A 24032-nucleotide genomic window follows, 5' to 3' on the forward strand; every position below is an offset into this window, starting at 1 on the left:
GTAGTGCCAATGTTGCATCAATCACGGGAACTCTTCCGAGGTTTGTTTTGGCAAATCTATATAGAAATTATTACGTTCCGACAGGTTTTGGAAGTTTGATGCAATTCACACCACCATTTTCACCTCTTACACGCCCTTGTTAATTACTGGTCATTGATATCTTTCAATTCATTCGATCTAACAACGTCACTGCTTCGATAAACAAGTTTGTGACCACGATCATTACTCGCAGGGTGGCGATTGAATCTCACGTTCCAATTGGGGTCGAGCATGGACATCATTAAGACGTAAATATTAATAATTGAACGCGATGAAAGATCTATCACTAAAATTTTTGTAATAAAAAGATTTGCAAGAGAGAGAGGGAGGGGAGGGGAGAGAGAGAGAGAGAGAGAGAGAGAGCTCTCACTCAATAAATTTGCAATGAAAAAAAAAATCCCGACTTTACATCTGACTAAAGAATTTCCTTTGTTGTTTAGAAGTCAGAAATTTGCTTCATCCTCTGCATATTTCAGTAAGTACCTCAAAATTGAAGGCTTGGTGCCATCTATGTCACCTTTGTGCTTGATGTCAAAAATGGCCTTCATAATTCTTGTGTACAGCCTTTCGAGTTGCGGAATGTCATAGTTTGCAGTCCTTTCAACAAAAAGCCGCCTGACTGACTCTATTTGGTTTGTGACCTCGCCATCTGACATGACGGTGTCTTGGGATCCAATCATATCAGCATGGCCAGAAACTTCTACAGGGGTCTCAAGCTGATTGCCACCAGCAGAAGAGGACTCTGGGACTTCAGGATTTGTGTCATTCGTCTCAGGTTCCTGAGATGTCTTCAACGGTGTTGAATCTTGATGCTCTGACTTGTCTTCTGGAGTCGAACCTGATTATGATCAGGAAAGTTCACATCAACAAGTTAAATTGAGAATTACTCGAGCATCCGTAGAAGAGAAAAAAAAATTAGAAAACTGTCTTTCAACTCAAAAAACTTGGCAAATTACCAAAGTGCGCATACACACATGTCCTGGAACTCCACAAGACAGTAAATTAATGAACAGATTTGAGTAATTCTAAACCCTATATATTCTTAACAGTTTGGTACTAATAATAAATAACAGTCCTTGTACACAAGTACGCGTAATAATAGATGAACAGATATTGAACTAACAGATGAACAACAGGTAAAGAGGGGCAGAACATAAGTTTTTCAGCACTCTTCACCTGTTTTTCATTGTTTAGTTCAATCTGTTTTGCCTTCTTTGTTATGAGGACTTTCGGAAATAAGAATTTCAAAATCGTAGGGGCAAACGAAGAGCAGTGCTAGACTCGGTTAAAACGGTCCAACTCCGGATGCTAAATTTCATATTGAACTATAAAACTCATTTGAATAAAAACTACAAAACTCATTTAGACATGAATAAATTTAGAGTTACCTGCATGTGCAGGCTCAACATGCTTCTTCGGCCGTTTCTGAGACTCATGGCTTGGATCCAGATTTACATCCACCTGAACATTACGAAGTCGAGCACTTGCCCTGGTGACAGTTCCCAGCTGTACAACAGGTACAGAGGGGAAAGTGGATACCCCTAAATCATCGGGAATATGTTCTGGACCACCTTGAGCTGCAATCTTGTCACAATATGCAACAAGTGCAGGGTCCATTTGTGACAACATCCCATGTACCTGAAGGGAAGAATAGTGCATCAAAGAAATGCAAACGCAAAAAGCCTCAAAATAAAATTGGAAAGAAAGAAAGAAAAAAACATACTGCATCCCGAAGCTCAAAAGCTCTGCTGACAATCCTAGCACCATTGTAATCATCTCCATTATAAGCCTGAATACAAGACAGCAGAATATATCAAACTGAAGCACGATAAAATTTACAACACAAACACAATAATTACAAAAAGTTCGGGCTTCCTTTGCACAACATATAAAATCAGAACTCAAAAGTGAAAGTACGATGTTACTTCAGAAACACTAAGAAGTTTTAATTCCCAGATGTTCCCAGTATCAGGGTTTGATGCCTCCTATATAAATGAATGATGAATCACAATACGACACCATGCATCTTAACATCGACCAGCATAGACCCATTTGACAAACCCAAGGCAAACGAAATGTCATGCAATGAGACAACAGAGAAAGAACACAAATCAGATAAAAAGCAAGTCATGAAGACCAAAAAGAAAACAAAAATAAATTGACAACCTTGGTCCTTTCAGTCTACCAACTGTCATTTTACTATAAATTTACAGACAAAAATTACAACAAGGAACACACACCTTTGCGTTGGAAACAATAAGATCAACATCTTGCAGGAATGCAGAACATGTAATGTACTGCCCAGAGTCGACGCACTGCAGCAGCTTAGCCACATCCATAGGGTTCTGAATAATTGAGCGATAGTTTGGAGCATCCTCATCCGAGACAGGATAATGGAAAGCATTAAACCGCTTATCATATAAAAGCCTGCAGCATTTGAACAAAGACCGCTCTTCCCATTAGCATGAAGTGTCAACCAACAATAAGAAAAAGCTTAACTAAACATAGGCCTCAAAATTCCAATTCAAGCAAAACAGATACTCCTTATGGAGCAGGAAAGAATGTGGAAGTATGATAAAACATTACATGCAATTAATCAGTAAGAAGATACACCAATCATCTAAAAGGGACAACAGGAGAGAGCAAAGATTATCTAACCGGTTGCAAACATCTCTGAGGCACATCCGCAATCGGCGAAGAGCATGCTGCTCAGCTTCTACTTTGGCTTTTAACTCCGAGACCTTCGGACCACTTGCCACTTTTGGGGCCTTGGGAAGTTCTGGAACAGATACTGATTCCTGGGATTTTTTTGTTATCTCCTCTAACAACACTGATAAAGCAGCTTCGATGAGACAGTCAAAAAACAAATATCTGTCTTCAGTAGATGGTTTGCCCAACTGATAGCTGATAATAAAAAGAAGTACGATTAAAAATCACAGGCATGAAAAGTACTTTTTAACAAATTATAAAAGATGATTTATGAACTAACTTCAAAACACAAATGTAGTAAGAGAACAAATTCATAAAGATTAAGTTTATTATTTATGTGTAATAGTGAAATACGTATTACATTCTGTGTAAAAATTTCAAAACAAAAGTTTTAAGACACCACCAGGCAATCACAAAATACATGAATATTGAATTGCATGTGCAGTCCTTTGATGAGATATTTTTTTCTGTAGTTTATTAAGAGTGCAAAGGGAGAGGCTTAGTTGTTAAAGACATGTTGTGTGAGTACTCCATTTCATCTTCATGCCTCTTTCATTAATTTCAAGAAGTTATAACCTTAAAAACAGGGTTATGGTGAATCAAGAAATGATAATCTAAGACCTACAATGCAGACTATTATGGTTGAGGAATGAGAATGGCAACTTGGCACACCACAAACCTCAGGCCATTCTACGTTTTCAATAGGCTTGAATCCACTTTCATGCACTGTTCAGTTGAACTTTGAATGTGATTACACAATCATCCACACGTTTATGAGTTTAGCCTTCTTTCTCCTTAGAACATAATTATCAACACAAAACCTTTACTTCTGTCATCATAACTTTTTTCAGAATAGCGCACAAGAAATAATACAGGAGTAATTTTTATGTCAAAACCAGCATGTTTCACAGACCCCGAATGGAAGTTCACCATGGTAGTGTATGTGTAGTACCTACGGGTAACTAAAAGATAAACTAATGACCAGGGTGGCCAGGGTTCCTGATCTGTGGAGGTAAAGAAATTATCAAACTAATGAAAGCCACCCATTCTTCTTCATGAAGGACACACAAATTGATATACTTCCAAATACAAATAATTTCCAACATGGGTATTCAAACTTGTATTTTAAGTCAAACCCAATCACACCTTCTCTTTTTAAAAGTTGATATAATTTTTTTTTTTTTCAAACTTTTAATAGGTTGTTATATTAAGATAGAAAAACTAGGGCAGCATTATAAAACTTCCCTCAAGACCTTGGTTTTCCATAGAATATATACAGCAAGCATGCATAAAGTAGACTGGCTTTTAAGTATGTATCAAACAGAAATACAGAATTTAAATTAACAAATAAAGATTGGTTTTTAAATAAATGATAACATACATAGAACGATCAGAAAATATTGAAGAAGCTGCAGTGTCAACTTCAGCAGGTAGCACTGATGATGTTGCAAGAAGTAATATTGGCAAGTCAGACGGAAATTCTTCTAACAACGACAGCAAAACAGCTCGGAGCTGCTCATGTGCCTGCGCAATGAATCGACCAACCTCAAATAGCTTAAAACAGAAGACAAAAAGAGCATGCACATCCATTTAATTAACATTGATATGAAAATATTAGCATGCACTCACTGTCTCCCACCAAAGATTGAGCTGAGGCAAATAGAGAATTGATGGAGTTGTTCTCCTTGCCTCACCAAATATATGTACCAGTGCCTCCTCTGGTGTCTTTGCACTGGGATCAGATAGAAGAGACGGAAGTCCCAAAGAATGAACAGGGAATTTCTCAAGTTCATGTAAAACAGCAGGCCCAAGATGATCCTGTAAAACTAAATCAGTAAGTAAATTTAGTTTGTCTTTCCATTCTGAACAATGTGCAAATAGAGAGAGGATTCAAGATAATTACCAGGCCAGAACCTTCACCACCACATAGCAGAAGCCGAGGCCTATAGACAAGAGGAATTGCAGAGCCAGAGGAGAGCATGGAAAGCTTGGTCAACTGTGATGAAACTGCAAGAGGTGGGAAAATATCGGATATATACTTCATGGCTTTTTGGAGATGCCTTTGCAGGCATGGTGCTACTACTGAAGACAATGGCCTGGAGTACACAACAGCACCTCTGTGAGCAGCTGGAGTAATTGTTGACATGGCTTCAACAAAGTGATACTTCTCAACGTTTACTGAATCAACATCGATTACAAACTTATCATCACTTGTGTAAACTTGAGGATATTTTTCTCGAAAAGCACGAATGGCAGCTTCAGTGCAAAGAGCCTTTAAATCAGCACCACAATATCCAACACAACTAGCTGCAAGTTCCAATTTTAGCTCCTTTGAAGGAGGATTCCTCCATTTCCGAGTATGAATGTCTAAAATTTCAGCACGTGCTTCACAGCCAGGCAAAGGAAAGTTGAATTCGCGGTCAAATCTACCAGGGCGCCGCAGAGCTCCATCAATTGCATCGATCCGGTTGGTTGCTCCAATCAAAACGACTTGGCCACGGGAATCAAGACCATCCATCAAAGCAAGCAAAGTTGAGACAATAGAATTGTGAATTTGCTCTTGTTTGCTGGACCTTACAGGAGCAAGTCCGTCTATTTCATCAAAGAATATGATCGAAGGTTGATTTCTTTGTGCTTCCTCAAAAAGTAGTTTTAATTGTCTTTCAGCCTCACCCACCCATTTACTTAGCACATCTGCACCCTTCCGCATGTAAAAGCTGACCTTCTGGCCAGCCTTTGATGCAGCACAGGCTAACGCTCTGGCAATTAATGTTTTCCCAGTCCCAGGAGGACCACATAACAAAACCCCCCTTGGTGGGGTGATATGATAACTTGCAAAGAAATCTGGATATAACAGAGGAAAGAAAACCATTTCCTTCAAAGCATCAATATATTCAGAAAGCCCACCTATATCATCAAAACTCACACTATCATCAACCTGCAAAGGTTGTATGTCTGCCCCTCCCTTTGAACTTGGCCCAGCAGTTTGAATTCCAGATGTTAAGGTGGCAAAAGCATCACCCTGATGACCCCAACCTGAAGCAGCAACATTCAATCCCCATGCTGTTGTTCCATGCATGTCTAATCCCCCAAAGAGCCAAGGTGGTCCAGATCTGCTCCCACCTCGGGCCCAGGGAATTGCAGGTCCTTGGTCTAGCTCGTCGACAAGAAGGGAGTCATCAGAATCATCTGTCCTTGTCATACGATGGCGCTTATGAACTCGTGATCCACCCTTTCTCACATCCCTACCGACCTTTGTCCCCATTCCTTGACGCAATACTCTACGAGGAGATCTTGGTCTCAGCTTACGGACATCTTCACGATTTCGAAGATCATATCGTCTTCGTCCATCTTGTTCTTCATCACCCTCCTCATCATCACCGTCTTCATCACCATCACCATCACCATCACCATCACCATCATCATCACCCTCACCATCACCATCACCATCACCATCACCAACATCCTCACCATCAGCTTCATTTTGAGCATCATCTGCATCATTGTATTCAATGTCATTCCCATTTTCGGTTTCATCTTGATCAATCTTCTCATCTGAAGTACCCGGCTCATCATCAAACTGCAAATGCAATTGTTCTCTTGCAGAATTGAACCGTCGAGGGCGCAATCCTTCACGACGAGGTGTATGTCTAGTCTCCACCATCTTTTTGTGCTTGGGAGATGGCAACTCATCTTTAAACGAACTATTATCAACCTTATTCTTGATAGATTTACCCCTGACTTTCTGAAACCAAAAAAGGACACAGGTTCAGTTCGGACAACACATCAGGTTTTACAAGCTTCGCTTCAATCAAGCCTGACTAAGAATTAACGTTCTTATAAACTACATGCATTGAGTATAAAACCTCACCATTATATCTTCATCCTGCTCACTTCCAGAACTGTCGTCTGTTATGTAGTCACCCCGATTCCTTATTGACAGCGTTCTCTTTCTTGTGGAGCGCCGGAGGTTGGATGCATCTGCCTGCAAACAAATGCAGAAAAACAAAAGTATATATGTATCAGAGTCTTCAAATGAAAAATGGGAACTGAGTCTGATATTCTATATTTACTACCAATCTTGCACGTCGGGAAATATGAAAATATAAACCCATAAATCCTCTCCACTCCTCCCCGAAACCCTTAACTTTGAGGAAAGTCACTTAAAACCCAATTTTCCAAACCTTCTCTAAGCTTTCTCCGAATTTACGGAATCCACCATACTTTTTCCCCAAATCAAGTAAAATGTTTGCAGCTTTCCCGGAAAATCACTAAAACCCTAACCCTGACCAATTAATTAAGCCACATGCAAAAACAAAAGTAGATAAAATAAGCAAATCAAACATGCAGATTCACAGAACAGTTCCCTCCAATAATAATACCCAATAAAAAATCAATACACCTAAATCCATATACCAATGCAAATGCTGCCCAATCAAGTTTCAAACATTCAAGCAAAATCCACGATAGAAGCCGAAAATTGATCGAAATCAGTCAAATCTTACATTGAGGTTGCTGGAGGGGAGAGGAGTGGTGGATCTTTGGGGACGAGGAGTGCCGCCATGGCGCATTATCTTAGCGATATGGGAAGCGGCGGTTCGGGTCTTGGTCTTGTTCTTCCGGTTTCTCCGCTTTTGGATGATCTTCCTGGAAGTGCTTGTGGTGTAGTAGTATATGCCCCGCCCGTACGGCGTCGTTCGACCCTTCAGCCTTCCGCTCGTCCGCACCGGCTCCGGGGCCGTCCCACCAGATCGCTTATGCATTTATATAAAAATTAAATTTCAATTTTTATATAAATGCAGAAAATGGAAAGAAAGGGCAAATTTTGGGAAGTGATTGGAGAAGGAAACTGTGAATTTAATTTAATTTAATTAATTAATTTCATTTTTGGTGTCTGAAAGGAAACGAATTTAAGGAGGAAGGTGCGGTGAATTAGGTAGAGGGTTGGAGGGAGCGTCTAGGGTTTTGTATGCACTACACAGAGTACAGGAGGAGGAGAGGGAGGGAGAGGGGTATTTTTTTTTTACTATTTACTTCTTTGCACTAATACCCTTGTGATTTTCTATGTTTTCAGAAAATTTCGTGAGGTTTTGAAACTTACATTATCATCCTCTGAGGATGTTAGTAGGGCCCGTCTGAATCTTACATTATCATCCTCTTCGGGTTGTATTGATTTTTTTATGGTTTGCTCTCAATTTTTTTTCATTGGGAGGAAAATTTGAGAAATTGTTTCGATTTTTTTGGATATCAGACCTGAGTTTGATATCTAAGCTATAGACGACACAAAGACTCTCTTCTGCAGAGTGAAAGAGCGATCACAACTACGAAGACTCTTCTCGTTAAAGCAAAGAACGATTACAACTAGAGATAAAAATGATTTGAAGATAGATGAAATATGTAAAAAAAGAGATGAAAGAGATCAAGAAGGATCGTCACTAACCGACCCGAACATCAACAATTCTTAATCCACATGTGTATATACGCATACAATATAATAGTTATTCATTACCCATGTTCATTTATACTTTATTTTAATAATGAAATTTAAATATTAAGTAACACCTAATGTTCTTCAACACCAAAATCACATAATTTAAGCATAATATGACATAATCTGGATTATTCTTCATTCATACTGATCACTTCAAGAATAAAAAAATACTCTCAACTCGTGGAATCCGCCTTAAAACGGTTTTGATGGGTTGATTTACCCATTTTCTTGGGCGAAAATAAATTTTAGTAATGCAAACTCAGACTACTAGTTAAAGTCCAACCCGACCAACCCACCTTATGCTCACTCTTAATGCTAATGACCAGGGTCGATGGCTAAGGGTTTTTTTTCTTTCTGTTTTTCTCTTTAGATAGCGGCTAGCGTTAGAATTCAAGGGTTTGTTGGTATGATCAATCAAGATATTTATGATAATTAAACCATTCTATCTATTGCATGGTCCCTCAATTTGCAGTTGCTTCAAACAGAAAAATGAAAACAAGTGTCATTTAGCCATGCATTAAGAAACAAATTTAATTAAATGTGGATTGGAAGCCATTCACGACAACAAATGTGGAGTGAAAGAACAGAAAGAAAAAAAAAATCACCTAGATTTAAATCTATTGCCAAGTTTTTTCGATTTGGATTTCATCCGGATTCTCTTTATGAGGATCCTCATATCTTATATTTTCATTGTACTTCATGCAGTTAAAAATTATTTTGAATATTTTTATTTAAAATTAAACATAAACAGTACATAACTAAAACTGATCACACAATATACTGTAAACGGATAGAATGTAAGGATTCCTAGCATCCTCATCCATTTTCAAGAAAGAAAAATGAAGACAGGTGTTATTTTGCCATGCATTAAGAAACAAGTTTAGATAAGACAGTAGAGTGGGAGCTTTGCATGACAAATGAATGTTGATGTGGATGAGAAAGTGTTTGCTAGATAAGCATTCGAAATGAACCCAAATAATAAGAAATTTTTTTTTTTTTTTTTTGAGAAAAATTATGTTTTTAAACACAAGAAAAATACTTGCATTAAGGGATGTGGGGTTTGATTAAGTCACGTAATGGACCACACATGTATTTGATATCAAATTTATCTCCAAGAATCGAATTTAAGATTTTCGATAATTACTACTAAACAACAATGATACATTTCCAGAAGAAATGAAAATAAAAAAACATAAAAAGAAGAAAGCACCTAGATGCGACAATTAAACCTTTTTATAGGAGTTTTAACGAAACACTCTTTGTACTGTTCATTTTTAACGAAAAAGACATTTTTTCACTAAAAAGTCACTTCTTGTAATATTTACTTACAACACATTTTTGTTATTTTGATTAATACTCAAAGTTTTCAAACCCTTTTTTTTTTTTCTATTGTTGGGGAGATTTGTGTTGTTTGGCCATGAATTGTTACTCTTTACGATATTGTTTTTTAGGGTGAAATCCTTTTAGGATATTGTACGTCTAGCTAGAGAGGTCCATCTAGTAAGATGTTTTAGATCACATCAGACAATTTAGGAAATATATATATATATAATATGCATCTGTTTTATACCATTGGCTTTAGTACTTCAGATGTACATATTAGGAAGTTGACATTAGAACTTCTCTACATCTGTTTTAAATTACATTAGAGTTGTGTATGTATCTTCTTTTTACATGAAAAGATGACAACTAGTGGTAAAACACGATTATCCACTATTTTCGGGTTTGGAGAAGATTAGTTGGGATTTGCACCCTACACGTGGGCACGATCAAGCAGATTCGTAGCTTGTAAAGTATTGAATCCAGGATCTCCTTTTTTTTTTTTTTTTTTTTTTCTGTAGAGAGTTGTTCGCTTTTTACACTAGCCTACTTGTCGTAGTTGGTGCATATATATCAAACATGGTCATGCCAAGTTGTGGAGCTTTATGTATAATATATATTATTGACTTTTGATGCACATATTAGCAAAACGTCTAGAAGTCTACTTATGATTTTAAATTACATTAGCAAGTTGTGTATATTAACAAAACAAAAACAAACAAAAAAAACTCAGTCCCTTTATCATACGATCATTATCACCTTATTTGTAGAATCGTATCAGTGAGCAACTGATATGCTGTATAAACTTGCCTTGAATAGGATACTTGTACTTGTATAAAGATCACACTCATGTAAAACTCGATTGCCAAGAAATTAGAGAAATTCCAGACACTCTAATTTTCAAGTGGATTATACATGGGACGTCACATGCCACGGTAACAATAAATTTGTTCTATGTAAGTTGTTATTGCGCTTCAGGGTAAAACCAATTCAAACTGGAAGGCATCCATTCCCATAGTGGCTATATATTGTTTGACCATTCAATAAGAACATCCTCTTGAGAAAATCAAAGCTACATATTTTCAAATAACATTAAATATTTTGTTTGTTCTATGACGCTAACGGCACAGAGTCTCCACTTTGTTAGATCACATCTCATGGGGGATAGGTATTGAAAATTATGTACGAGAGTCCCTGTATGCGGAGGACCGATGGGAGGATTGCTGGCATCAGGGGCCTATTTCAAAATCAGATGCCAATTGCCGGCGTTGAAGACCAGTTTCCGGCATCCCGGGAGGGTTGGCTCCGTCAGGGGAGAGTAAGCTGCAAATTTGTTTATATATAAAATATTTGAACAACGTTTCACAAACAATTTACACACAAGATTGTCCAAACTTATAAACCAAACTGGATGAAGATCGACAAACACATTAACAAATATGGCCTCAAAATCCACAACATAACACTGTCTTGTGAAAGAAAACTCCCTTTTCCACCAACACGACCCTCACCGCTCATTTGTTACTTTTGAACATGAAAGGTAGCGAGCTTCGATACAAAACTAAATATTGATTTAATTGATGCTAAAGAATGAACAAATACCCGACTTTTCACGAGGAACATGGAGATAATAAAGCGCAATGTACTACAGTTACATGCAGACATACGATACGTCTAGTGACATTAGCATCCGGCAGCTTTCAAGAATTTGTCATACGGACTTGAAGGCGGTAATTTGAAAGAATGTTGTCCATACTCACGCGAGCAGAGGAGAAGTTGATTTTGTACTCGAATTTGATCCTTGTTTTTCAACTTTAGATCCCCTTCTGAAAATTCCGTTGCCTGAAAGAAACCCAAAGAGTCACAACAAACCAAAACAGAAGAAAGGAGAGCACAACATACCGAACAAAACAAACCAGACCCAGAGAACGAGTGTTAGTTCCCGTGTATCATTCAGCTTCATTCTATTACACATTTGCATATCTATCGACTGTAGACCACCGTATATATCACACTGTCCAATTTAAGGCACATTATTATTATAGTTCCCATAAGGACATGAGTTACTCCTTGCCATGTGATACAAGTACAAGTCACACTCAGATAGGGAAAAGTCATTTTGAAACCGAGCCATTCTTTTTACACATCAAAATCTGTGATGCTGAAATCATAACCTCAGTAGAAGTCAGCTTGAGGGAAGGTCTAAGGATCATGGTTGTCATATTGCTGTTATCGTCATCACCATAATCATCAATGCAATAATTAACTCTTTTAAACCTCATGAGGAGTATTCGTAATCATTTTCTTTTTTAAAGGAAAGGTGAATATACGGAGTTAGACCTGAAATATATTAGCTGGTTAATAAGTTCAGTAACAAATTAATATCATAATGACATATTTACTAACCGTGGTTGATAACGTGTGGCATGTATTTTCACTTTCACTGGAGAGGAGGACTATCGCCTTGGTGTCTGCTTGCTTGAAACTATGAAGAACTGCCATCTTCTGCTGTTTACCTGTTACAAGGGCTTCACATTGGCTCTTCATTTGGTCATAAGGTATTGGCGTTGTGGAAACTGGGTTGCTTGCAACTTCTCGTGCTGTTTCCAGAACCTGGCAGTAAGACAAGCCAATATTGTTATAGATAGTAAGCGTACCCCTTAAGTGTTTTCCAGCATAAAGATCATGCTGTTAATTCTAGCTAATTTTCAAAACTTTATCAGGTGAGAATATACTCAATCAGATTTTGGAAAGAGCTGATTTGTTTTGTTGTTCCCTCATCCCAAACTTCTCCAATTCGTCAGAAAAATTGCACAGAATGCAATTTGCAATTTGTGTCCATTTTCTCAAACTCTTTCTAACAAATTGAAGAGGGGAGGAGGACAACAAAACGACTGCACCAACTTAAAGTCAATTATCTTGCTCTTTGCCACTAAACATACAGCATAGCGAATGGCCTAAACATAAATTTCATAGGTGAAAGATAATAAGAATCTTGTCTTACTGAATCAAGGAGCTGATTAACGCTTAGAATGTCAAGTGTATTGATGGAGAGTGATGATTTGCGGTCTGACTGACTTCCACTAGGTTCAGGGTAGGCTTCATCATCTGTCAATGAACCTGGAGGCATCACCTGAGAGAAAACCCCCTCTGTCATGCAACATATTTGAATGCTAGACATGAATATAGAGATACAAACAGATGAAACTGAACCTCATCAAATTCAGGAAAATCTATCTGGGCAAGAGGAGAACATGGTCGTGGTGTCTCCATGAATAGCGGAGCTCCTAAAGGAAATGAATCATCAGGTGAAAATCCTTGTAAGAGTTCCTTCTTGATGCTAGACAACTCAACCTTTGAGAGAAGAGAGTTAAAACAAAATGTTAATACAAAGAAAAAGCTAGGCTGTGTGCGTTCATGGGGAGTGTAAATATATTAGAGAGACAAATATGAAGTAATTCTAAGAAAGTTAGTATTGTATTTAAATTATTAACAATTTAAGGGAGAAGGGTATGATTATGAATATCTGGTCAAACCATGGATAATTTATCCTTAACCAAATGCTTGAAGTTTCAGCACCACTAGGAAAACAACTATATCTTGATTATATAAACTGCACTATGGGGGTCCCGAAGTAGGGATCGCAATTTCTGTTACTTTGTTAAACATTTCATGAAGCCAACAATTAGCTAGTTGCACTAAAAGCATTTCTTTAGAGATTATATTAGAAAACAAGAATATCACCTCTGACAATTTTGCAAATTTAATCATGAAGTGGGATATCACAGTTTCTCTTAGTAGCTGATCATCTAATTCAACTGCTGACAGAGACTTCAATGCAGCAACTTCATCTTCCCGCAATGATCCATAAGATATCCTCTCCTTATCAGATTCAATAGAAACTGCCTGCAGCCAGATACCATCAACTAACTGAAGACCGGGATCAACCTGCAAATTTTGAAAAAATAAAAAAATTAACAAAACGTCAAGCTCGAAAAGGATACATACATGATACATGTATATCAACGAATTATGTTAAAATGAAAGGGCATAGTCTGAAAGTTAAGATGTAGAAATTAACCATTCTATCTGTCATAGATGCTTTGAAAATTGGAATTAGCTCTGGGAGGTCACCAGCCCGGGCTGAAAATATAAGCATGTACGAGGCCAGGGTAAAGAGAGACCTTCTACGAGATGGGTCCAAACCACCTTCAGTCAGCATGCACAAAGAACATATTAGAATATTTTTCACCAACAAATAATTTTGAAGGCTTTGTTTTGTTTTGGACCTTTTTTTTTTTTTTTTTTTTTTGGGTGAAACAAGACAAAGTTCACCACAACCTAATAGCTGCTGTTGAAAAAGGAAAGGGAGCTGTTATTGGCACTCCAGAAATCTCATTGTGCACTCCAAACTTTCTATATGTAGAAAGAAACAGTATACTTGTGAAGAGTGGACAATGAGATTTTTGAAGTGCCAATAATAGCACCAAAGGAAATCCCATGTTTGAATTTCAAAACCTCACATCTTGTTTGACACTGCACATGTTAGGCCCAACTATGGAGTATTAGCACCTAAATGTGAAAGTCTGTAGGAAATTTATGAATCACGGAAGGATAAAGTTAGGCAAACTAATAAGTGATGCACTTTTCTCATGCCTCAAAAGTCACGTTACTTATTTAAAGAATACAACCTGCCTTGAATCATTACCCATCGATTTACCAGCCATGCATTGAGCAGATGTATTTCTTGGTAAACACCAAATTGGTACAAACCCCTTTGTAATGAACTAACCTTAAACTCAATTGTTCTAATCACAAAGGAAGAAACTCAAAACTAATAAACTAAAACGAGGATGGACTCTAGGCTCTAGCACAAAACCAATCCAACTATTTGGGACCAGGAAAAGGATAGGGTGTTCAAGAGCGTATCAACACACAAGTTCAACCTAATTGCATTTTATAGTTTACCATTATGATTCAACCTGCTTGCATTTTATAGTGTTACCATTATGATCCATAAGCACTCAATAATTAGTTATCAGATAATGATAAATCTGACTTACCATCTACATCCAAGGAAATAGTTCTAATAGAAAATGCCAGCTGGAAACATCTTACTAAAGCCACGTGACTGGAGGCCTGGCAAGAGTAAAAGCAAAAGAAATCATCATTGAGAGTTAAGAAATGCCAAGGGGTAAAAAATGAAGAATTTTCAGTCTATCAACGACATCAGGTTAAAATTAGGTGAAAACCCCAAATCCACTTTACAACTTCCCTGTAGAACTCTCTCCAAAATCACTCCATGGTACTTTCTAATTGTAAAGTCACTGGGAAGGGAAAAGTTGGATTTCTAAGTGTAAAAAAGTTTGGTGGGTCAACTTGGATATTCTCAGGTTGCGAATATAACAAAGATAAAACGAAGCTGGGTTATACAGATCAAGATGTGCACCAGTTAAAAACATAGAGAAACGGTATTGACTTATAGGCTAAATCTCACCTTTGATCGGGTAAACAGTAACGCGACGTTATAAGTGTGGGCCATTGCCTCAAAGTTCTCAGGGGTATTCTCTGCAGATGTTGCCTGAACCCAGATTGATGAAAGCAAAAGACTCACTTGGTGACTACTTAACCGAAGGGATGTTAGATCCTGTAAGATTTCAGAAAAGACATATGATTAGATTTATTTAAATACTTAAATTAAAACACGGAATTTGCAACTCTTAACAACTAAAACTGAAATAATGAGTTTGAGATCTCATACTGTTCTTCCACAAGTCAAAGCACTCTTGAAGTTGTGAGATTGACCAGATTGTTTCTCAAAGACATTTGATATTTGACTTCCTTCTTCCCTCGGTTCTCCATTCAAAGGTACTACTGCATCTTTCTCTTCATCCTGAAGGGAGAAACTTCCCTCCTTTACCTTCTGCAATGTACTAACAGATGCAGAAACAGCTTGCAGAGGGTTCATTTTCTGCTCTAACCAAGGAGCAAGTAGGGAAGGCATAAGCACCATAGAGAAAATGCTGTGTGCTCCAACTCGTGTTTCATGGTCTGGGTGGGCCATTGCTAGGAGTAATTGGTGAAATAGAGCATCAGGAAAAGCCTGAACAGGTTATAACAACACTTAGATAGTTCAACATGATGATATAAAGTAGTCCAGTGCAATCTAAAAGAGTGGCCTTGCCTTCTTGTGATATGATACATTAGGAACAGTAGAGACTATCTTTGCAGTTAGATAAACAGCAGAGATTGTCGCCCTAGCAACAGCAGTAATAGTTGAAATATTCTCTAGCACCACAGCCATCATATCAAGTATGGGTCCCACATCTCCAACCTGTGAACCAGAAACAGCATTACTAGTGTAACACACAGAAAATGGTCCGAGAAGTAAAGGGAAAAAAGTATAATGAATGCAACACATAAAAATTAACAACAAACTTGACATGAGCAGTAACCTATAAAATCTGTTTAATTTCCATGTTTATTTTTTGTTTTGTATTGTAGCTCCAAAATTGACCTACTTTCAGCCAACTTTCCTACATCTAAATTAAGACAAACATGACAGCAAAACAATTAAACAAAATTGTAATATGACAGCATTACAATCCGAATAAATAGCATGAAAAGACCAGTCGGAAACAAGATCCCATAAGATGACCAAAAGCAAACTTTGTCCCAAAGAAATTGTTAAACACAAACTTCCTTCCACCTTGTACAGTTATACTTCCAAAAAATATTCTATCTGAACCAAAACCAGCCAAGAATTTTTAGGATCCATGAGCTTAGAAATGGGATCATGGGGGCACGGCATCAAGATACTCTCGGCAATCCTTCATATAGGAATTGAATACAAAAATGTAGGTATGCAACACAGAACCTTATAATCACTAAAATCTCATTTGTAAACACTACTTGAGCATCGGAGTGCCTTGTGCAGGTGCCTATCTTCTTTCAGATAGAAGCTAAGACTGCTCGTAACTATTGTATTTGGAAGAAAAATTGAAAGTCTAGGAAGATCACTGAGTCCAGGTACAATATTCTGATCCAATTCTTTATTATTTTTTTCTGAATCAACACTAGGTTTGATAATTCCACAATGTTACCAAAAAGCTAAACCTGCAGAGATAAACCGTGAGCCTTTTCTCTAACTCTCCTTGGTACAGTTGTCCTGAGACTTAGAATATGGTTTGTCTTTCTTAAATCCCTCAGCTTGGGGAGGATTAGAAAATGCACATATGTCAAACCCAACAAGATCGCTCCTCTCCCAATTTTTCTCGACCAAACTGTAGAAGGGAATGATTAATTCGATTAATTCTTCCCTTCCTTTCAAATCACCCAAAAGAAAGAAATTTCAGGTTAAACTAAAAAGAACTAACTTTTTAAAATTCTGCGAAGGACACACTCAATATGACCAAAAGACACTTCACAATAGGATAATCTTCTCTTTTCACATCGTCATAATAAGTTCTTTTACCATTCTTAAAACTGCTCACTAACTGAACAGACTAAAATGCCATGTTATTTTAAGATGTTGAAGCCACGACTTCATTGTGTAACCTACTATCACCATTTGATCACTGAGAGAGAGAGAGAAAGAGAACAAACAACAATAAAAAACATACCTCATGAAATTTCTTCAAACCTTTCATTTCAGTATGCATGCAGATTATTAAAAAATATTCACAAAATTCTGTAATACTCAATTTAAAATCTAGGCTTGAAAAAGACCAACCTTATTTGATAACTGTGAGATGCATCTTTCAAGTGCCGATCGGAGATCTGGGTTCCCTTTATCTAAACTCCTAGGGCTTGATACCGCAGCTTGAATTTGCAGGCATTTTCGTAAATGTTTAATCAGATCAGATATTGCACCAGTAATCGCAACCGACGCCTGCTGCTTTGCACCTTGTGCTATTTGTGTGGTGACATTAACGATATCAGTTTGTAGGCGAGGTTGTTTGACAACATTCTTATGATCCAAGTGCTTGACCAATATATGTAATAACAGATGGGAATTATCTCCTGGTTTTCAAGCAAACAACAAATATTTACATCAACAAAAGGATTGTTATAGTGGGAAAAAACATGAGAATGCAAAAAATTTCAAACCTGATTCCTCTAAAAGTGACTGCATATACAGTAAAACATTATAGGCAAGTGGTTTTTCTGGGGACCAATGGTTCTCAGCATCAAAACTTTGAAAAAGGGGCTCAAGCACTCGACGCACTGTAGTAGCTTCCTTTGCCAATTTTGCTATGTTACGCAAGCAAGCCCTAGACCAGTAAGAGGGGCTCTTGTTGGTATCACTGAGACAATGACGTATAAATCAAATAATGTTAAGACAACATTTACTGTTTCCTAGCACCACATAAAAGAAACTACAAGAAAAAAAGAACTAACATTGTGGGATCCAAATCAGGGTTTTCCAGACTTGGTAGTGAAGTAACCTTCTGACTAATAACAGGAAAAGATGAATCATGAACTTCTGCTTTTAGCACTCCATTAACCCACTGGTCCTGAGACTCAGAATATTGTCTGTCTTCCTTCAGACTTCCAGGCTTAGTATAGATATCCGCGTAGTTTTCCAAAGTAACTGATATGATCTATTCGAGAACAGGAAAAGTTACAAATTCATAATAAAAAAAAAAAAAAGTCAACTAAGGGCATTGGACATGTTTCAATATTGACTAAACTTCATAGAGCATAGCGATTAATTAGAAATTATTACTCTTCACAGTAGCCAAGCTCTCACTTGTTGCTTATGTCAAAAATAAAAATAACAAGAGCCACACAAGGTTCAGCCTACTCACAGTGTCAAAGTCCATTGAAATATGAGAGTGCTCACCCATGAACCACACCTGCAAAAAAAAAAATAATGCAGTATAAAGAGAGGAGAAATCATAATGTATGATATAATATACTAGGCTTTCCAAGGCAATTAACCAAAGCTGACACTAAACAGAAGAAAAAAAATGGTTGATGAAAAAAAGATGATAACTGGCAAGTCAAAATATCAAATAATAAATATATAAAAAGCCCACAATAATCAGAGGAATTAGTAAAACAAATAATAAAATATGCAAGCAGTCTACTCTCATCAAGGTGAGAATAATTAAGCATAAATCTAAAAAGTTTTAAATATAGTACAACCCTAATGATATTAGGACAACCAAATCACCCTCTAGACAAACTAGGAAATCTAACTTTGTTTGAAAGCTAATTACAGTATACTTTAACAATAACAACAGTGAATAAGGGAAAAGTGAAAATCACAGGATGAGATTTATGTACTTTTAAAATAATAAGTAAATGTAAAGAGAGTTGACATGCAAACATAACTAGTAAAGTCATGAATTTCAGTCTGGATGTATAAATGTCACATTTATACAAATGTTCGGGTACTTTTAGAGTGATTGTGATTCGAGATAAAATAATAGAATATCCAATCTCAATGTAAACATGCATGCATGTATACAAGACTTCACAATTCCACTAAAGCTGGGCTAGAAAAAAAAAAAAGAATGTACCATAAAAGCCAGAGATTGCAGTCCAGCTGAACGTAATCGTAGAGCTCTTTCATTATCTCCCACTTCTTGAGCCATTTGACAAAGTTTAGGAATAAGGCCCTCTAGGCTGAACATGTGCGTACTGTCAGTCTACATTTATTTCCACATGTCAGTTTCAATCAACCAAAGGGAAAAGTAGAGCAGGATCAATGGTATATTGATATGGCATACATAAGCTAAACCTAGAGCCAATACAACTCGGCATACAATGGTGCAAACTTCTTTGTATTTATCATTTACCTGGCTTTGTATAAAGTCAACGAGAGTATTGCAACCCAGAATCCGCATTTCATCATGTCGAGTTTGTTCCAAAAGAATCCGGACAATTCCTAGTAAACTACTGGCAAATAGTGGCCTGTAACCATTGAAGAGCACAGGTGAATGTCATAAAAAATATATACTTCCGAAGAAGCAAACAAACATAGAAAACCAAGCATATTAGAACACACAATGTTAAGATATATGGCCTTTTTTGGTTACACAATAAAAATATAAATATCAGGACAAGCATATGAGTGATGCTTTCCTTCTTGATGCATAAGCTTAATCACAAACATGGTACTGAAAAGAATCCCCATGGGGTTTCGGAAACTAATACATAGTGAATTTTGTCACAAGAGAAGTCCTAAACACTCAGAAGGTTTAGGGCAACAACGATATACATACATCTACAGGTAAGGGCACCACACTAATCAAATATCTGCATTTAGAAGGGCTATATGATGCTTTGTAATCTTCTAGAAAAATGTAAGTGCAGATACCAAATTAACCAACAGAGTCCTGAGGCTCAGAGAATGAAGTGTAAAATGTGCATATAACTACAGCCAAAAAAACCACGCTAATTCAATATTCGCTTATCAGTCTTCTATGAAAGTTCATATTCCTTGTAGACTTTTTTATAACCCTCAGAAACAATATTGATGCAGAAAAAGTAGACATTACTCTGCATCAAATAAACTTACTGAATTGCTACATGAAAAAATGGACCACAAGAAAACACGAGTGGTAATGAATAGACTGAAAGTTAGAATCAATGAAGGGCTAAAGGACAAAAAAATGGAACAGTGCCATCAAACACACATCGTTCTAGCTCTATTAGATAATGCAAAACAGTAAGACCAATTTGATTGATCTATCAATCCAAGTTGGAAAATAACTCATCCGATCTCAAATGCTGTCGACCAAAAAATACAGTTTCGCACAGTGTACGGTAACAGTTCTATTTCAAGAAATAAAGGTTATCTTTCATCATTTAAAAACTTCCCTTGCTGAAATCCCAATCCTGTTATAAGATTAAGCCACTTCAGACTTACATTTGCTCCTTACATGAAGATAACAGCTTCCTATAAATGCATAGCACCACTTTAACAGATCCAAAGTGCTCATTTCGCAAATCCTTGTAACATCGTTGCTCCAAGCTATCAGTGATCTGTGGGGAGAAAATGGAAACACATGAGATGGAGTATAGGAAGAATTTCTTTTATAGGTATGCACTTAAAGAAAAACTATAGAATTGGACATAAACATGATTTTTCCTATCACAACAGAATTTTAAAACAGACAAATTGTCTTCATATTGGAGTTAATGCCATTTCAAACAGTTCACAAAACAAAATTAACATCAGCCAACGTTGAAATTTTGAAAATCAAAAAATTGTCTTCACATCTGAGGTTAGTGCCATTTCAAACAGTTTATGAACCAAAATTAACATCTGGAAAAGATTCAAGCTCTACACCAAACTCATCAAAGAGCTATTCAAAATCCAATATCAACACTATCTAAAAAGATAATGTAAGTAAAGAAAATTTTCTACCTCGAAAAACATTATAAAAAATTAAAAAAAAGGCATTACCTTGGGAATTCGCAGTGGGTTCTTCATGGCATAATCACAAAGTTTCCCAATTTTCCTGTCATTTGGTTCAGCATCCTGCCAAGCATAGTTTTGCGAATAAGCAATTTAACAGGTATCTCAACAAAGCTTCAAACTATTCAAAGTCTCAACTAGGACCTACAAAATAACTTATTAAAAGCAGTCACGGCTGCAATAGTAACAGCAGAAATGAAGCTTAACAGTAATTACACTTGCACGATTAGATTGAACATAAACTTAAATTTAAAGACTAATGTCTAACTTTACAAGCACCAAAGTATCACATTGTCAAATATCATAAAACGAACACCAAGTAACTAAGAAAGTCACTCCATACACAAGTAGTTGCACAACTGCTAAGTGAACCCAAACTTCTTCTGCAACAGAAAGTATCCATCTTTTTTACAATTGATCACACAACAGAAGCTGATAACTAACCTGATTACGAGGCAAGATATCAGTAAGCAGCTTCTTGTAGCGTTTCACAGGCTGTCTTGACCTCGCACGCATTGAAGGACAGAAGAAGCAGAGGTTCCCGCAGGCGGGCACAATCCGCCTCGACATAACCCCCATTTTTGAAGGAATAGTAATTTAAACCCCTGCTCTGCAAAACGAAAAGAATCAAACTTTTCAGAACCACAATTCTGCAGAAAACTCAGCAGCCCTGCATGATCAAATACATCTCAAATTCACATAAACTTTCGTGTTCAAACGTCGGATGCGATTTCATGGTGTTGACAAGAACCTCTAAAGCTCAAAAAATAAAAATCCAGCTGAACTAAGCAGCATTAATGGCATTACTAAGAACCCAAATGTACCTCAAAAACAACCCAGATGAAAATTCAGCAGATTACAGTTCAGAATTCAGAAAAAAATAAATAAATTTAATTCCACAAAAAAAAAGAAGCAAAATTCCCAAAGACAAAAGGAAGCATACCAATTCAAAACGCAGAAAATTCCACCTCTTTGGCACAATTAAGGGCTTGCGATTGCGATCGGGATCTACAGTATCGAAGACGCCAAAAGTCGACAACAACAACGTATCAAATTTCTAGAATTTTAAATGATATAAACAACGTAAATACCAATTAATTTCCAGAAAATTGATGCGAAAAACAATTCGAATTCAAAATTAATTCGAATTTAATTGGGGAATTTTGACTTAGAATATAGCCAAGGGGGAGGTTGAGGCGTGAAATCCCCCCAGGCTTGATTTTTCTCTGTCTCGGACATCAATATGAGAAAATATCGGTTAAATTCAATTTTGGTCCTTATGCAATAATTGCAAAATTAAGAAAAAAAAATAATGATAATTTTTTTTTTTGTTTTTAGTGAACTGCAGAATGCAAATTGTGATTGTGTGACGTACTAATCCCATTAATCTTTTTTTCTTTTAAGAATATGATTGAATAAATTAACGACAAATGAATGGCTCGTTCTAGAAGTGTTTTTAAATTATTGAAAGTTATTTTAAAAAAAATATTTTTGAGTTTCAGAAGTATTTGAAGTGTTTTATAAAAAAAACATATGTTATGTGCTTTTTGGAGAAAGCACATTAAGTGCTTAAGTGCTTTCCAGGATCAATTTGTATTTTTACTAAGAATTTATTCTAAGAACATCTTCTCTAAAAACGTTTTTAGTCATTCAAAAGCAGCTCTCAAACGAGCCCTAAAAGACAACAATAATTGAGATAATCAAAGGAAAACAAAAACTTGGATAAAATCACTTCTTTATTATACACATATATAATGTGACGGTGATAGAGTTTTCGATTTAATTAGTTTTCGTAATATGATATTTGAGAAAAAATGTCTAAAAATTAAACAATTCGAATTGATGAAATATATGGGAGTTGAGGTCTCGAATCATTGTAACATTATATGATTAGAGCTATTTGCGAGCTTATTTTACTTTTTACACACTCATTTTAATTTTCAAATGTTGAATCAAATAAATAAATAAAAACTAATGACAAATAATAAAAGTGTGTAAAAAATAAAAATAAATGTATAAATAATACTACCCTAATATATATATCAACGGTAATAAACAATTAAACCTCTCCGTACTCAAGATCGGTTAATGCAAAAGAAAGTGAATCCGGATCCTCTTTGTGAGGATTTCAGGATTCGTAAATCGTGTCCGTTCATTGTACATCGTACGGTTAAAAATTATTTTAAATAATTTTATTTAAAATTAAACATAAACAGTACTTAACAAAAATAGACTGCATAATATATAATGAACAGATACAATTTACGAATTCTTAAGATTCTCACCAAAAGGATCCGGAGAGAATCTGTTGGAAAGAAAGCAAATGGTGCCGAGAATTAAGGGTGCTCTTTTCTTTTTGACTTTCTTGCCAATTGGGTCAAGCTTTGCCGATCATGTTTCGGTGGAATGTTATTTTGCTCTAAAATATAATTAATTGTGTTTTAATCGGAAGATTAAAAAAAATTTAAAACCCACTTAGTTTCACTAAATGACTTGGCATGCCATATCACCATGCCACATAAGATGGTTTGTAAATGTAAACAAGTGCTAATGTGTGGATTAACAATATTACCTGTTTTGGGATCCATTTTGGATCTATTTGTTAAGAACGGAGCTGTTTAATTTGTTGAATTTACTTCATTTCACTTGGAGTCCTAGAATTGCGACAATGATTAGGTTATGCAATTAGAGTCATGCGTATATCATACTTTCTGCCTCGTTATGGATTTATGATTTGAGTCTTTTTGTTCTCATATGATTTCCGTTTAACACGAAATTAACGGTTTTATTGATTTGTGTAATCTTGTGATTCCTGATGAGTTTGGTTTTCAACAAGTGCTTTACTTTATTTTATTATTTACATGCATTATTTTTAGCTTTACTTTATTTTAGTTTAATTCAAAATCTCATATATTTTCTATTAAAACTTCTCAATATCCGTGCTTCAATGATATACTATCATCTGATTCATATACTTGCGAATACTAAAATTCGAGACTTAATGAGGTTAATTTTGATCATCTAATTTTCGTAACAAGTTTA

At 36.3% G+C, this 24032-nt stretch overlaps 2 protein-coding genes across 2 annotated transcripts; both read right to left on the reverse strand.

Annotated features, from left to right (window-relative positions):
• Nucleotides 1–383: 383 nt before the first annotated feature.
• On the reverse strand, nt 384–7718 carry LOC137722732 (ATPase family AAA domain-containing protein At1g05910). The gene is made up of 10 exons (XM_068461808.1): nt 7254–7718; nt 6620–6733; nt 4652–6493; nt 4378–4566; nt 4130–4272; nt 2698–2943; nt 2280–2466; nt 1763–1828; nt 1428–1677; nt 384–877 (listed from the first exon to the last, which is right to left on the reverse strand). The coding sequence occupies exons 1-10, from the start codon at nt 7509–7511 to the stop codon at nt 483–485; spliced, it is 3690 nt and encodes a 1229-aa protein (XP_068317909.1). The 5' UTR covers nt 7512–7718; the 3' UTR covers nt 384–482.
• A 3162-nt stretch (nt 7719–10880) lies between these two features.
• LOC137722616 (protein SEMI-ROLLED LEAF 2) lies at nt 10881–22248 on the reverse strand. Its single transcript, XM_068461660.1, has 20 exons — nt 21934–22248; nt 21435–21600; nt 20979–21053; nt 20439–20554; nt 19366–19480; nt 19087–19215; nt 18370–18417; nt 17960–18162; nt 17669–17865; nt 17292–17581; nt 15744–15893; nt 15321–15662; nt 15057–15206; nt 14623–14698; nt 13641–13768; nt 13304–13507; nt 12773–12913; nt 12564–12692; nt 11966–12172; nt 10881–11401 (listed from the first exon to the last, which is right to left on the reverse strand). The coding sequence occupies exons 2-20, from the start codon at nt 21567–21569 to the stop codon at nt 11243–11245; spliced, it is 2994 nt and encodes a 997-aa protein (XP_068317761.1). The 5' UTR covers nt 21570–21600; nt 21934–22248; the 3' UTR covers nt 10881–11242.
• Between the last annotated feature and the right edge of the window lie 1784 nt (nt 22249–24032).

This window comes from Pyrus communis, chromosome 17, assembly GCF_963583255.1.
Source record: "Pyrus communis chromosome 17, drPyrComm1.1, whole genome shotgun sequence".
NCBI lineage: Eukaryota > Viridiplantae > Streptophyta > Magnoliopsida > Rosales > Rosaceae > Pyrus > Pyrus communis.